Source organism: Furipterus horrens, unplaced genomic scaffold (assembly GCF_987537825.1).
Source record: "Furipterus horrens unplaced genomic scaffold, mFurHor1.1.pri manual_scaffold_12, whole genome shotgun sequence".
In the NCBI taxonomy this organism is placed as follows: Eukaryota; Metazoa; Chordata; class Mammalia; order Chiroptera; family Furipteridae; genus Furipterus; species Furipterus horrens.
This window is the reverse complement of record NW_028327182.1, coordinates 8,951,849-8,966,712: the sequence shown is the minus strand read 5'-3', so window position 1 is coordinate 8,966,712 and position 14,864 is coordinate 8,951,849. Positions and strand designations below refer to the sequence as shown.

The following is a 14,864-nucleotide window of genomic DNA, read 5'->3' as shown; positions in this document are numbered from 1 at the left end:
TGATTTCCAGCAAACTTAGCCCTGCAGCTACAGGAGATAGGTGTCTCCTTCATAAAATCTCTCAGGTCATTTATGTGGCACTTGAACTAGGGATTCAAATCACTTGAGCTCATTCTTTTCTTTTCCCACTTTGTCCAGCAACACTGGGAGCAACCAGCCAATCTCATTATAGTCATTAGCTTGATAAAATGTTCAAAGGTATTATATAAAGTCACTCAATTCCTTACTATACATTAGCTATTGATTACGAGTATCCAGTAGAAATAGTTTATGAATCTCTGCTTCCAGATCATGCCAAGGACTATCAGTGTTCTCTTCACTACTTGAAGTCATTAGCGTCTTTGAATTTAATCCTATTAGAAAGTCAATTCCAGAGACACCAAATGCAATTCAGAAAACTCATCAAAATTTTGTTCCTTTAGAAACACTCTTGGCACCAGATCTGTACTTGTCTGGGTTTTCCATAGCTATATATGGAATTGGCTCACACAACTATGGAAGCCAACAAGCCCCAAGTTGTGCAGTTGAGTCAGCAAGCTGGAGATCCAGAGGAGCTGATGGAATAGCGCCAGTCCAAATGATGGCAAGCTTGAGAACTAGGAAAAGCCAATGTTTTAGTTCAAGTTCATAGGCAGGAGGAAGGCACTGGAAGTCAGGCAGGAAGGATTAATTCTCTCCTACTTTGGGAAAGGGTCAGCCTTTTTGTTCTATTTAGGCTTTCAATTGATTGGGTGAGTCCCTTCCAAAGTAGCATAGGACATCTGCTTTATTCATTCTATTGATTTAAATGTTATCTCATCCAAACACCCTCAGGGAAACACCCCAAATAATGTTTGACCAAATATATGGGCACCATATGGCCCAGTCAAGTTGATACGTAAAATTAATTATCACATCATCTGTATGTATTCATGGTTTAGTAAGGATTTAGAAGAGAGGACTAAGTGATTTATCACATTAATTTGATAATTTTATAGTTAATGTCATTGTTATTTGATATTATTTTGTAACTACATTTGAGCTTTACATCATAAATAGTTTATATGTAGTTGTGAATTTATACATATTTAACTAACATTCTAATTAAATTGAGTTTTCTAAACTGGAGCTACAAAAAAATGTCTTTCCATTTAAAGTTGGCCATAAGTTATACAAACAAAATTGAGAAACCATCGTACATGGAAAGACAGCTGCTATTTCAAGGTAATAAAGTCCAGACATTGTTTGGGGGACAAATTTGGTGTTGAGTACAAGATTTATTTTTGTCCTTAATTTAATTAAATCCCATTGCTGTAATAATTTTTGAGATCCTAGCTAGCTTCCACTATCCTGCCCTGTGTTTTTACTACAGAAAGACTTTAGAATAGAATAGAAGCACCCCAGATTTTGTCAGTTTGTGTCACAGCTTTAGTTGTCCATAAACAAGTTAATATTAGTGGGAATGTTATGACAGACCTTTCTTATGTGCAAAATGTGTGCCATCTGGTTGTCAGTGACAGTCATCATGCAGTAAATTTGGTTTAACTAATATTTAGATAACTTCTGGAGGTTTTATCTGTGCAAGCTGCTTCGATTTTGCTTCACATACTAAAATGTGAATTTTAGAAAACAGAAGTGTACAAAATTTTTGATGAGGTCTCTGCACTAGATTATTTAGAAATAAAAAGTATATCCATCATACAACTTTTTTAATTGCTCCCACGGTCACAGTCCCACTTACAACATATTAATTGTTGGAGTTCAAACTATATAGCCCACATTTGGTCCTGTATTCAGAGGTAATGTGACATTGTAAGACTGTGTTGAAGGGTTCATGGAGAATAATTTTCTGCGGTCCCCACTCATTCATTCATGTTCCATTGTGTGACATCCTTACCTGCCACCTCCTTCATGGAAACATTCTCTCTGCACTTTGTACTTGGAAATGATTTTGCCTCACCTGACTCTGTGTTGAAACTGACACTTTCTCAAAGTAATGCCTATCATTTAGAGAACCTTTTATTTATTCATTTCTTTTACATCAGAACACCCTTGAGATAACAGTCTTCTCTTTACCCAAAGGTCCAAACACTCCTGAAAGTCAGAAAGCAGAGTTCCATGGAAAACTTGCAGGAAAACTTATTTTTCCTAAAAAAAAATTATCTGGGAGAAATGCCTTTTTAGATACAACATCAGCGACGGAATCAAGGGAAGAAGCAATTGATAAGCTGGACCTCTTTATTAAAATGAAACTTCTGTTGCAGTTAGAAGATGAGTAAGTTCTAGAGACCTAATGCACAGCATTGTGATTGAAAAATAAAGAAATAAAGACTCCTTCTCTGAAAAAGACAATACCAAGAGAATGAAAAGATAAACCACTGACTGAGAAAAAATATTTCAAGAGCCACATCTGATAAAGGACAACTATCCAAGATACACAAAGAACATTGAAAACTTAACAATAAAAAAAAAAAAGATTTAAAAATGAATCAAAGAACTTAACAGACACTTCACCAAAAAAAGATAACACAGATGGCAAATAAATATATGAAAAGAAAATCCACATCATATATCATCAAGGAAATCCATGAAACAACAAGAGTTCCCACCACACAGGCATTAGAAAGAATAAGGAATATTGACAACAGTAAATATGAGGTGCCAGAGCAAGAGGAACTCTTGTGCATTGCTGGTAGGAATACAATATGGGTCAGCAACTTTGGAAGACATTTTGGCAGTTTCATACAAGCAAAACATATTCTTACCATATGATCCAGTGATCACACGCCTTTGTATTTACCCCCAAAAAGTTAAAGAAACACCTATGTGTGTATACATATATCTACACAAAACAGCTTTAATTATAATGGCCAGAACTTAGAGGCATCCAGGATATTCTTCAGTAGATGAATGGATAAACTGTGGATAAAAAATGCATATTAGTAAGTGAAAGGATCCAATCTGAAAAAGCTACATACTGTGTGATTCCAAGTATATTATACTCTGAAAAAAGGCAAAACTATGGAGACAATAAAAATTTCAATGGTTGCTAGTGATGTGGGTAATGGTGATGAATAAGCAGAATACAGAATATTTGGGGACAGTGAAACTTCTCTGTTTGGCATAATGATGACTATATGTCCTTATACATTTGTCCAAAACAACAGAATGTACAACACCAGGAGTAAACCCTAAAGTAAACCATGGGCTTTGGGTGATTATGATGTGTCAATGTAGATTCTTCTGTGGTAAAAAGGGAGGAAGAAAGGAAGGAAGAAAGGAAAGAAGGAAGGAAGGAAGGAAGGAAGGAAGGAAGGAAGGAAGGAAGGAAGGAAAGAAAGAAGGAAGGAAGGAAGGAAAGAAGGAAGTAAGAAAGGAAAGAAGGAAGGAAGGAAGAAAGGAAGGAAGGAAGGAAGGAAGGAAGGAAGGAAAGAAAGAAGGAAGGACAAAAGGGAAGGAGGGAGGGAGGGAGGGAGGAAGGAAGGAAGGAACAGATAGAGAAAGAAAAGAAATGTACTATTCTGGTGAGTGATGTTGGTAATGTGGAAAGCTATAAATGTATAAAGAGATAAGGGTATATGGGAAATCTCTAGCTATGAACATATGGGAGCAGGGGAATATGGGAAATCTCTCTCTTATCCTCTCAATTTTGTTGTAAACCAAAAGTTGCTCTAAAAAATTGATGTCTAAAAAGAAATCTCTGGGGAAAGGCAAGCAGCTCTCTTTACTGGGAAATGCAGAAGTTTGGCGTGTGGTGTTGAAGATTTATTTTTATTTTTTGTATATGGCTAAAATCTTTTGTGGTCAGGGTTTTATAGAAATTTATTCAACATTTATTGTGTCAGCAACATAGGTGCTCATCCTACACATAAAAAATTATCTTTGCTAAAATTGAAATTTAAGTATTATGTATTGTATGTACATATATTCATATATATATATATATATATATATATATACTGCAGTTGAAATATCTTTATGATAACAATTATTTAATGAAAGATGTAATTCTCTCTAACTTATTGGGCTTCTATTTATATTGCACAACTTCTGACTAGCTTGTTTGATATTCGGGTAGTTTAGTCTAAGGAGTCGAGTCCCCTTGCCAGGCTCTGACTGGGATTTAAGAAACTAACACCGTATTTCTGGCTCTATCAGCTACTATCTAAGGACATTTTACTTTTCAATTAATGTTGCCCACTTCCACTTCTACTATTCAAGTAGTAACCATACACCTGTCTTAGTAAAAAAAAAAGTACAAAGTATTTTTCATATTTATGATTTCACTTAATTTTCACACCTATCCTGGGAGAAGACCTTCCTGTCATACAAATGTTACAGATGAAGAAACTGAATCTCAGTGAATATATGCGTTTTCTAAGGTTTCTGGGGCTTGATCCCAAATCTTCCTACTATATACTCCATTGCCTTCTAGCAAGAATTCTAGGCATCTGCATAGTTGCAATTTAAATAAATTTTAAAAGAAAGTGTTAAGTGCTTATTTACAGATCATATTTTTCCCAGTAACTCATGTCTTCATAAAGCTTCTACAAAATATAAAATACTGTGAATAGCTATTATAAACACAAGAATAGAAAATATAGATATAATTATGATTTTGAGGAGCTTAAAATTAAGTGAATGAGGCTAACATGTAGACTCAAATATAAGATTTTTTATATGTATATGTTATATATTATATATACAAATACAATTAAATAAACACAAGTTATATTATACATAAATACATATATATATTTACTTTTTAATAGTCACATTGGGTGATGACAAGATGATAGCCTATACAACCTAGGGTAAAAACGCAACAGGTGTTCATATTTGTAAAATGGACAGGGACAGAAGAAACGGACATTGTTAGACAGGTTTATGCCAGAAAACATACAGTAGATAGGAAACTATGCCTTTATTATCATATGTCACATGGAATTAGATACTGGGGGTGACAACAAATTGTAGGTTTGAGACAGAATGAGTATGGATGTTATTTATTCCAGGAGATATAATGCAAGAATGGAAGAATTTCCATACTGGGTCAGAGTAGGTGATCCTATAATTTTTAACATCTGCATAATTCCCCTGCGTTCACTATAAGTGTGTTCTCTCCTCACACATGCAATTGCTATATTCATAATGTCTTGTCAACCCAAAGAACAGCAAATAACATGCTTAAAGCTGTTTCATAGTTCCATCTGAATACGAATCTCCAGCTGAGAATACCAGTAGGGCAAGCAGATAGCCTTCCCCACAACCTAAGTACTCGTCCTCATGTGTTTTATATATTTTCAAGAATACCGTTGATATTCTCAGAGATGGTGGCCATGGTTATGTCTCTGTATTTTATTTAGCTATCCCTTGAGCCAACAGAATTTCTTCTTTAAAGCTATCAAGCATAATATTTAGAGCTTGAACTATCAAGTTTAATATATTGATTAAAAACACACACGATGAATCAGATATGCAAGCCAAGATAATTCATTTCTATTTAACAAGTGTAATAAGCTTCACAGTCTCTCTTGTGCAACATTCTTAGACATTTTGACAATTTTTAGGCTCTAAGGATTAGCTACTTAATATTCTCCACTTACTGAAGTAAAACAGACAAAATTTGCCTGAAGTTAGTTTTCACATTTCCTTGGGAGAAAAGTTGTGTCCTCGTCAGTGTTCACATTTAACTTGCTGCAGCTAATTTTTAGCAAATAAGAGGCAGGAAAATGTCATCTATTTAATCAATGTACAATCCAGTATCTCAAATATATGCATTACAGATCCAACTAAAAGTTTAAGTAAAAGAAAATATTTAAAGAGCCCAAATTATAGAAATCATTTTCTTCTGGCACATTGAGTGAGTTTATAAGATTATACAGTAAATACACCCTGGATTGGCTGGTTTGGCTCAGTGGATTGAGCGTCGGCCTGCGAGCTAAGTGTCGCTGGTTCGATCTCCCAACCAGGGCACATCAGAGAAGGAAAACTCTGACTCCAAAAAACCTCCACTGCCTTGCGGCATACCTCTTCAGGGGAAAGGCTAAGGGAGTAAACCCCGACAGAAAATCCGGAGCCGGAGTCCCTAAGGCGGTTTGACGTTGTAGTCAACACCGGCAACTCCTGCGGCGCACCTGAAGCCAAGCTGTATTGACTCCGTCTTTCCCTTGGACCCTTCAACTGCGAAGAGAGGGGGGGTCTGCTGCATGGGCAACAGCAGACCCTCCATATCACCCTGCCCAGGCTCTGTAGCTTCAGCTTCACTGGAGAGGACACTCCAGCGTCATCGCAAGATGTCGATTCAACACGGGAGGAGACAGATACCGTGTCACTCCCGAGTCGGACTGCACAGCCATTCTCGGCGGTGCAGATAGACTCTTAAGAAGCTACACCATCGTCTCTCGAGACAGACGGCTGCCAACGACACCCTGGATTAGGCAATGCAAAGACATAACAATCTGCCTAGCTTAAGAGGAAACAAATAAACACAATTAAATAAACACAATTAAAGGGATCCTGATAGATATGACACCACTAGTCTATATACTTAAGCTTTTCCTTTTGTGCATATCCTAGCTCCTTGACATTAAGGATGGTCATGTGCCTAGCTTTGTAGTAGGGAACATAGTTCACTTTTAGGTTTACCTTTTATTTTATTGTGTTGTGGCCAAAGACTGTTTTTTAATGTTAAAATAACTTGTTAAGTGTTGATAGTTGCTTTGTACCCTGATATGCAGTCTCTTTTGGAAATGGAGTATGTGTGCTTTCAAAGAGTGTTTATGCACTATAGCTCTAGTCATTGACTGCACAAGGCTATCTGTGAATCTATCTACCTAATATCTATCTATCCACTATCCATATGGAAGATTGTATTTGAAGCTGGTGCAAAAGCAACACTTTTTTTCTTCTTTGAGGTCAGTATCAATTAAAATATAAGCACAAGTGTCAAACAAGTGAAAGTAGAAGTATTAGCTTTTTACTGTTAAAAACTGAACTGGAGAATGTGATTACATATGACATCTAATATTTCACCCAGGAATTACCATCAAGTAAAAAAAAAAACTATAAAACTGCATGTCTTCCCTGTAGGAACAGAGTCGGCCTCAGCTTATACCATAGTAAAGAACAAGAAAGAATCCATCTCCTCTGTGGGCAGGCAAATTCTAAGGAGGATTGCTGAGACATCTGATAAGGGTTTAATATCAAAAATTTAGAAAGACCTTACAAAACTCAACACCATAACACAAACAACCCATTGAAAAAATGGGCAAAGAACCTGAATAGACACTTCTCCAAAAAGAACATACAGATGGCCGACAGACATATGAAAAGATACTCAACACCACTGATCATCAAAGAAATGCAAATTAAAACCACAATGGGATAGCACAAGATATTAAAAAACCTTGTGATTTCATTACATAACTAGATAACTGAGGACTATAGTATATTTAATAAATATACTTTAAATATTTGGTAATTATCTATGGTGAAAAAAATCTTTTAAAATTTTTATTTCAAAATTAATTATAGAAGAAATTACACAATAATGGCTAAAAAAACAATAGAAATATTTTAAAATGTTTGGAATTTTCATATAAAATGTCTGCCTGTTTTCTATCTAAAGTCCTCAAAAATCAATAAAGCAAAAGGAGAAAGACCTGATGATCATATGGCATCAAATAGAGCATGAAGAACTGGTAAAAAATCTAAACAATATCCTCTCTGTGCTAAAACTCAATACACCCCAAGTCTATTATTAATTATTGGATAATCTTTGATAAATAACTTGATGCAACAACAAATAAATGATAATGATCCCAGCATTACCCAGAACTAAATGATCACAATGAATCATACTATATTAATGTAAGCTTTGGTTAATAGTAATAATTTTCCACTAATTTTTGTCCAATGTTTAAACTTATCACCAACTAAAATTACTTCATTATTCTTACATAATTTGTTGAAAAAGACTATGCATTGCTGTGAAAAGTCAACCAAAGGGGCTCTAATTAAATCTCACCCTACTGTTCCACAGAGAATGGAAGAGGCTACCATGAGAACAGCTCCATTTATTAGGCAGGCTCTCTAAAAGTCAAGTAGAAAAGTCTAGAGTTGACCTTCAGTTAGGGTGTTCCTGAGGCTATAGAATTATCAGGGACCCTGTCTCTTCAACCATACAGTCACTCTGATCTTGTTATTGGATTATATGGAAGTCTATCAAAAACTTAAAAGTAATATATTTCAATGTATATCCTGGACTCAAGGGACTCCACAGCCTGGGTGCACCTATCAATCATATTTCCTAGGTGATAGGACCTAAAGGAAGTAGATGGTCACTGAAAAAAAAGTCAGACTGTTATAACTATATAAGACATTTAAGATATGTTAGACTACCTAACACCTAGCCAACTAACCCCATTTTTAGAAAATAATAAATGGATGCACTTAATTCTCTACTAATGGATATTTAATGGCTATGATTTTTCACTAACAATGCACAAGTTAGCATTTTGTGAACATATATGGGCATATTTTCTTAATTCCATAGAATTTCTTCATAATTTAGGGTCTAGGTAAACATACATTTAAAGCAGTGTTTCTAGATTTTGGCCAACTTCCTTAAAAAGAGGTTCTATCCTCACCAAAACTAACTATCTATCATCTGCTCTCTGCCCTGCCTGTCAACTGGACATGAAATAATTGACACCTCATCATGTGTAAGATTATATTTATTGGCTTTTCAGTAAAGAAGGCTTTTAATTTTTTATATACATTTTCTTGTGAATGTTCACTTACCTTTCAGAATTTTTCTATGAGGACTTGTAATTTACATATGGATTATGAGAACCCTTTCTGTGATAAAGACATTCTTTTTCCTGCAATATACACTGCATTATTCTCTCCATTTTTCCATTTACTCCCTTACTATTTTTTAGTGATGTTCCATGTTATCCAGAAGTTCTTTTTAATGAAGTTAAAACTGCTAATCATGTTTTATAGATTCTGCCTAAAAAAAATCAATATGCTTTCCTCCACCTAAACATAAATAAAAATATCAACCTATATATTTTGTTTGCCTCCTCATTATTTATACTTAAATCTTTGGTCCCATAGTCACTTATTTTAGAGATTCTATGCAATAAAAATCTAACTTATCTTTTCATATATTTATTTAATCAATTAGCCTGCACTGTGTTTTAACTGACCCTTCTCTCACTGAAAATGCTCTCATTTTCCAGTTCTGTAAAACAGGGGTCATGTCTCGAGTCACTCAGCCAATCTGTGGCAGAGCAGTGTGACTACAGATTTAATGTTTTGATTGTGTAGTGGCAATAAGTATGGTTCTGGAATCAACGAGAATGTCATCTGACTGGGGTTTACCTGGGATTCAGCCACAGTGTGCTGCCTAGAGTCAATTACTTCCTCTGCACCTGTATCTAATCTGTAGAGAGAGGAAAAATAACTGTCCTAACACATCCTACTGTTGTGAGAATGACGGCCATTATTTAATGTATCCATTCAACAAAATTTATTAAAAGCATGCAATGTAATAGGCACTTTTTGTGGTATCATGATTATAGCAACCTTGAAAGCATAATTTCTAGAGGTAAATTATTTTGACTTTATTGAATTCAAATCATGGCCTTTAGACCAGTTCCTGACATTTAAATCTGTTCTATACTTCACCATTGGTGGAAAAGACATCTGGTAGGGTTTTTGTTTAAGACTCAAAGCATGAAAAAACAAAAACAAAAAACCCTCTTAGTGCACAGCATATATTTAGTCTTCAGCACAGTACCTGATGATGTAGGGCCAGAAGTGGGTAAATTTTGTGAATGAATAACCAAATTAACAAATACTTGCCCATACAATCTTTCTTATTAAAAATATAAAAAACTCTGGCTGGATGGCTCAGTTGGTTGGAGAATTGTCCCATGCACCAAAGGGTTGTGGGTTCGATCTCCAGTCAGGGCACATAACTAGGTTGTGGGTTCTATCCTAGGTCAGGGCACTTAAGGGAGACAACCAGTCAATGTTTCTCTCTCACATCAATGTTTCTTGCTCGCTCGCTCTCTCTGACCCTTCCTTTCTAAAATCAATAAACATATCATCAGGTGAGAATTAAAAAATATAGAAAACAAATTATCTTTAAGGATAGCCTTTGTTGTTTAGTGAAACTAATAATTTTTGAAATATTTATTTACACAGCACGGGAGAAATACGCACGCTCCCCGCCTCAAGGAAATGGCCAGTGTATGCATGACAAAAGCAGCTTTAATTCTCTCCAATCCATCAGGCCGTATTGACACATCATCCTTTACTCACCCACAGGAATTCTAACCTTGAATAGTTCCAGTTGCTTGATTAATACACAAAATCAGCACATAATCAGCCATTCTGGATCAAGGAAAGAGAAAAAAATTATCCTAGTGAAACTGTCTGAGCAAACATAATTGAGTTTCTTTGCTCCCAGATGAAATACTGATTCGTTGGTGTCCAGCCAAGTGCTCAGAGTCAGTAGGTCAGGGGATCGCAACACAGGCTGGGCCCAGACTGGACTGGATGCCTAGCTCCGCTGCTCATATGCTACTTAACCTCCCAGTAACCTCACATGTTACTTCACCTTCCATGCCTACTACATGGAACTGTGGTGAGAATTAAACAAGCTCATATCTGCAAAGTACTTGGAGCGGTGCTGACACCACAGAAGTGCTCTGAAGATATTGCCAAACAGATGAATCCACACTGACACTTCCTTAGTGAAGCCTTCCCTCACCAAGTCGCATTCCTTTTACATACTTTACAGCACCAAGCATCAGGCATGTACCCAAGATTTAATATTACATTAATTTTGTAACAGTGTGACTCTCTTCCCCTACCAGACTGTAAACCACCAAGGGCAGAAATATAAATGTATAGGCTATTATGCGTAGAAAAGATTTTTCCAAGTTTCCTTTGTTTTTTGCTTAATTTATTAATCTAATAAATTTCTAAGCTAATTTTTCCTTTATTGGTCTTTGGTTAAGGTTTGATGTAATTTACAAACTTAGTTAATTAAATTCATTTAAGAAAGCAATCATTGCATCAAATAATTGTGGGACTCACCTAGTCAGTGTACTAAGATTTCTTAACAGATGTCAAGGCTGGGTTGTGATTTGATTCAAACCTGTTGCCTTCACTTCAGGCTCTGGAAGGGATCTTCAGTCCTTATCACCTAAATCTTACCTCGCAGACCACCTTCCTTAGCACTATTATATTTATTTATTAGTAACATCTCTCCCTCAGATGTTAAAGTGATATCTGATTGAGAGTGGGATATCATTCCTGACATTGCCTGGCTTGCAGGCATAAGATTTAACATCTTACTACTTACATGTTGTTACTCATGATGATATCGCCTAAACCCAGACCAGTGCCTGGCTCATGAGTGAATGAGAGAAATACCAGCTCAGAAAGGCGTTGAAAATTTTATTCATGAATACAATCCAGGGAGCTCTTTGCAGTGCTTTAAAAAAGAAAAGTAAATCCCTTAAAGCTCAAATTTATATAGTGATCATGGAAAAAAAAATTTAATTGCCTGGAGTCCTCATAACTTCTTGTTAAGCTCTACCATAACAAGACATATAAAACCATGACTAAAATATTTACACTCTACTCCAGTCCCTATAAAAAATAAATCACTAGTTATTCATATTGCCTAATGGCACAGAAGGGCAAAACAAGTACCCGAACAATGAATAATAACACAAGGACTCAGACTATAAAATCAATATGGCATTTCGGTAGAGCTGTGCTTGGTTTTGATGTTCTGAATATGAGAGCTTATCTTCTGAATTATATATATTTATTGGCCTAGTCACATAAATATTTCCTTTTCCTTATGTGAAGCTTTTTTTTTTTCATTTTCACTGTAATTATGATGTCAATATTTGTGGCTCTAGCAACATGAAATTTAAACTTAATTGTGACTAATAGTAGCATGCGATGAGATAATTCAGTCATGTGGTCTCAGAGCATTGATGTCACTAGATAATAAGTGATAAGTTAGTAATTCCCTAGGTATATTATAGAAAGCTTTTTAAATAAAATGATTATTTCATCTCCAATAATTTGGAGCTGGTCTGCTCAGCTTGTCAAGTTACATCACACAGAGAAGTAAAAGCCAGGATGATTGGATCATTAGCCAATATTGCCCAATTTTTTTAAAATCAAACATTTCATATTTGATTTGGATCTCCAAGTCACCCTATTAACAAATTATATGATCTATTGACAGATGTCTACACCTCCATCCCCAAAGTTGTTTGTATATATAAAAGATATCGTGTGATATTAGTTATTATTCTTTGATATATTTTCAGTAAGGATCTTGTAAGAAAATGCTCTATTTAATTATTTATTCTTGTATTGTTTTATTTTCAAGAGAAAGGTTTCACATAGTTACTACAGTTGTTCCCTCTCTGGGACAAACAATAAAACCATTGCTCATGACATTTTAATCAAGCGTCTTTACTTTTTTACCCCTCAATGACTTTAGGGAAACACTGTACATGCTTCAAGAAGCTTGGAGAAAAAAAAAATTCACTTTGCTCTCATATTTCTGAGAACTCCCAGTCAAGGGCCTGGACTCTCCAATTTAAGATAAGCAGAAGTACCTGTATTACATTAATCATTTAGAGTTAGGTGAATGCAAAGAACACTATGAAAAAATGATAGTGTCCACAGCTGGGTTTAAGAGCTGCGGTAGACACACCATGTTAAAGGTGGTTATGCATCATCCTGTTTTCTTATTTGTCTCTGCAGGGATGCCAGAGGAGATGAACCTCAGTGACGTAAAGCAGATCCATCACACAGATGGTGGCAATACCTTAGACACAACAGAAGCAGGCTGTACGGCAGCAACTGAGTCGATGACGTTTCCTCTGATGGGTGCAGTGATGCTACTCCCAGGGCTTTGGTAACTGAACACTTCTGCCCTGATCTCTGTTTCTCATTCAAGTCTGATGTCTCCCCTCCTCATATGATTGGAATAAGAGACCTTTTTTTAATGTAATAGTCATATTATGAAAAGGTATGTAACACTAACCTCTTAAAAAACAAGTTGGAAGGTTCACAAAGTATCTTTAAAAAATCAATATTTAAAGGATAAAATGTCTGAAAACCTGTCTCCTTTGAATCTAGCCTAAACCTTCTTAAATTCTAACGTATTAAACCGGCAAATACAGAAGTGACTTGGATTAAGAAGGATTTAGTACATCTGTAATTTAATTATCTTAGATTCCAAACCCCTTCTTTTCTAAAACAAAAATATTTTAAATTGAAGGTGTGTTTTCATGGCAATGAAAAACAGTACAGAGTGTTTATTAAAATACTGGAATTAGGATTCCATTAAATGAATCAAGTAAAAAAATGGCAAGTAGTATGCATGCATTTTCAAGGAATTCTTCCATTTTTGCAAGCTATAGAAAGAAATTACTGAACATCTCTATGTTATAGAGTAGACTGCTGAGGAACATTTCACATAATTTCACTGAAGGTTGATAATTTATATTCACTGTAAAGTCGCCACTGACAAAGCTAAAAGCTGAGTATTTTGGTAGTGTCTGAGCTGTATTGCATTATATTAAAAATGTAATCTTTGGTATTGTGGCTCTGATCCCACCTCTCTTTTGCCTAATGGATTTAGCTATGTTGCAAAGTACACGCCTGCTCTAGAAATATCACTAATAAAGCTGTTAATTGTCTGGTAGAAACCTTTAAAGAATATTGATCATTTTCTTGTGGCAAAATAATATATTCATTCATTTTCAAAATAGTATTTGCTCTTTCTTTTAAAATCTTGATATTGAACAATAACTATCCACATACATTTTTATGGTTCCTACGAATGTCTAAAACAAGTACTAATACAGAAAACAGGGCACACACCATTTTAGCTCTTTTCCTCCTTGCACATGAGCAGAGCTGCTAATCTGTCGTCCCTGATTTCCCAGCTATGATAAGATGCCTCAGCAGACATTGGTTAGGATATGTCTCTTAGTGCTCGTAAGGGAGAAGAGATAAGTCAGCTTTCATTAAGAGAAGTATCACATCCAGTTGAAAGCTAAAGACACACACACACACACACACTCTCTCTCTCTCTCTCTCTCTCTCTCTCTCTCTCTCTCTCTCTCTCTATTTCTCTCTCTCTCTCTCTCTGACCGAATAGAAAGGAGAAGTGTTGAACCTATAAAATGAAATTCAAAATTAAAAGAATTTGAAATGACCTCTGAGAAAGTTCATGAGGACCCCACTGACAGACAGTATTTATAAGGTGAAACCCTTCTCTCCAAATCACGAAACAGTATATAATCAAACCATGTTCTTTCTTAGTCTCAGTTAACCAAATGATCTGACGCTGGTCAATTTAAACACAGTATATTCAAACAGTCAAATCAGATTTTATTATCTGTTTGAACATGTTTCAGAACTGGAAGTGTTATTCTCTCTGCCAATTCTGGATGTCATTTTTCTAGTTTTCTATTCCAGAACTTAATATTTATTCCATGGTCTACTTGGTTTATAGCTCATTTGCACCAGCATACTCTACAGATTAAAACTTTAACATATATTTTTCTTATTTATTTCAACCTCACCTAATTATTTAAATAAGTAATACCTATTTACTATACTCCAGTCCAAATTATAGTTACTTTGCTATAACAAAACTTTTGAACAAATGTTAGAAGAATTTGGAAGACAAACTAACTGAAGGGCATGGTTTAGTAATCTAAGATGTTTCTGGATAAAATTATTTGACAGGAGATAATTTTAGATATGACAGGAAATGGATAAAAGTGGAGTAGCAACAAAGTAAAGAGTGTGAATGGGGAGAT

At 35.3% G+C, this 14,864-nt stretch overlaps 1 protein-coding gene across 1 annotated transcript in view; it reads left to right on the top strand.

The window, feature by feature from the left end:
- Positions 1-13,802, top strand: part of GPC5 (glypican 5) — a 1,053,876-nt gene extending 1,040,074 nt beyond the window's left edge. The window contains exon 8 of the mRNA XM_090258267.1: positions 12,793-13,802. Within this exon, the coding sequence (XP_090114393.1) occupies positions 12,793-12,950 (158 nt within the window). The 3' untranslated portion in view covers positions 12,951-13,802. The remainder of the gene's footprint in view (positions 1-12,792) is intronic.
- Positions 13,803-14,864: the final 1,062 nt, after the last annotated feature.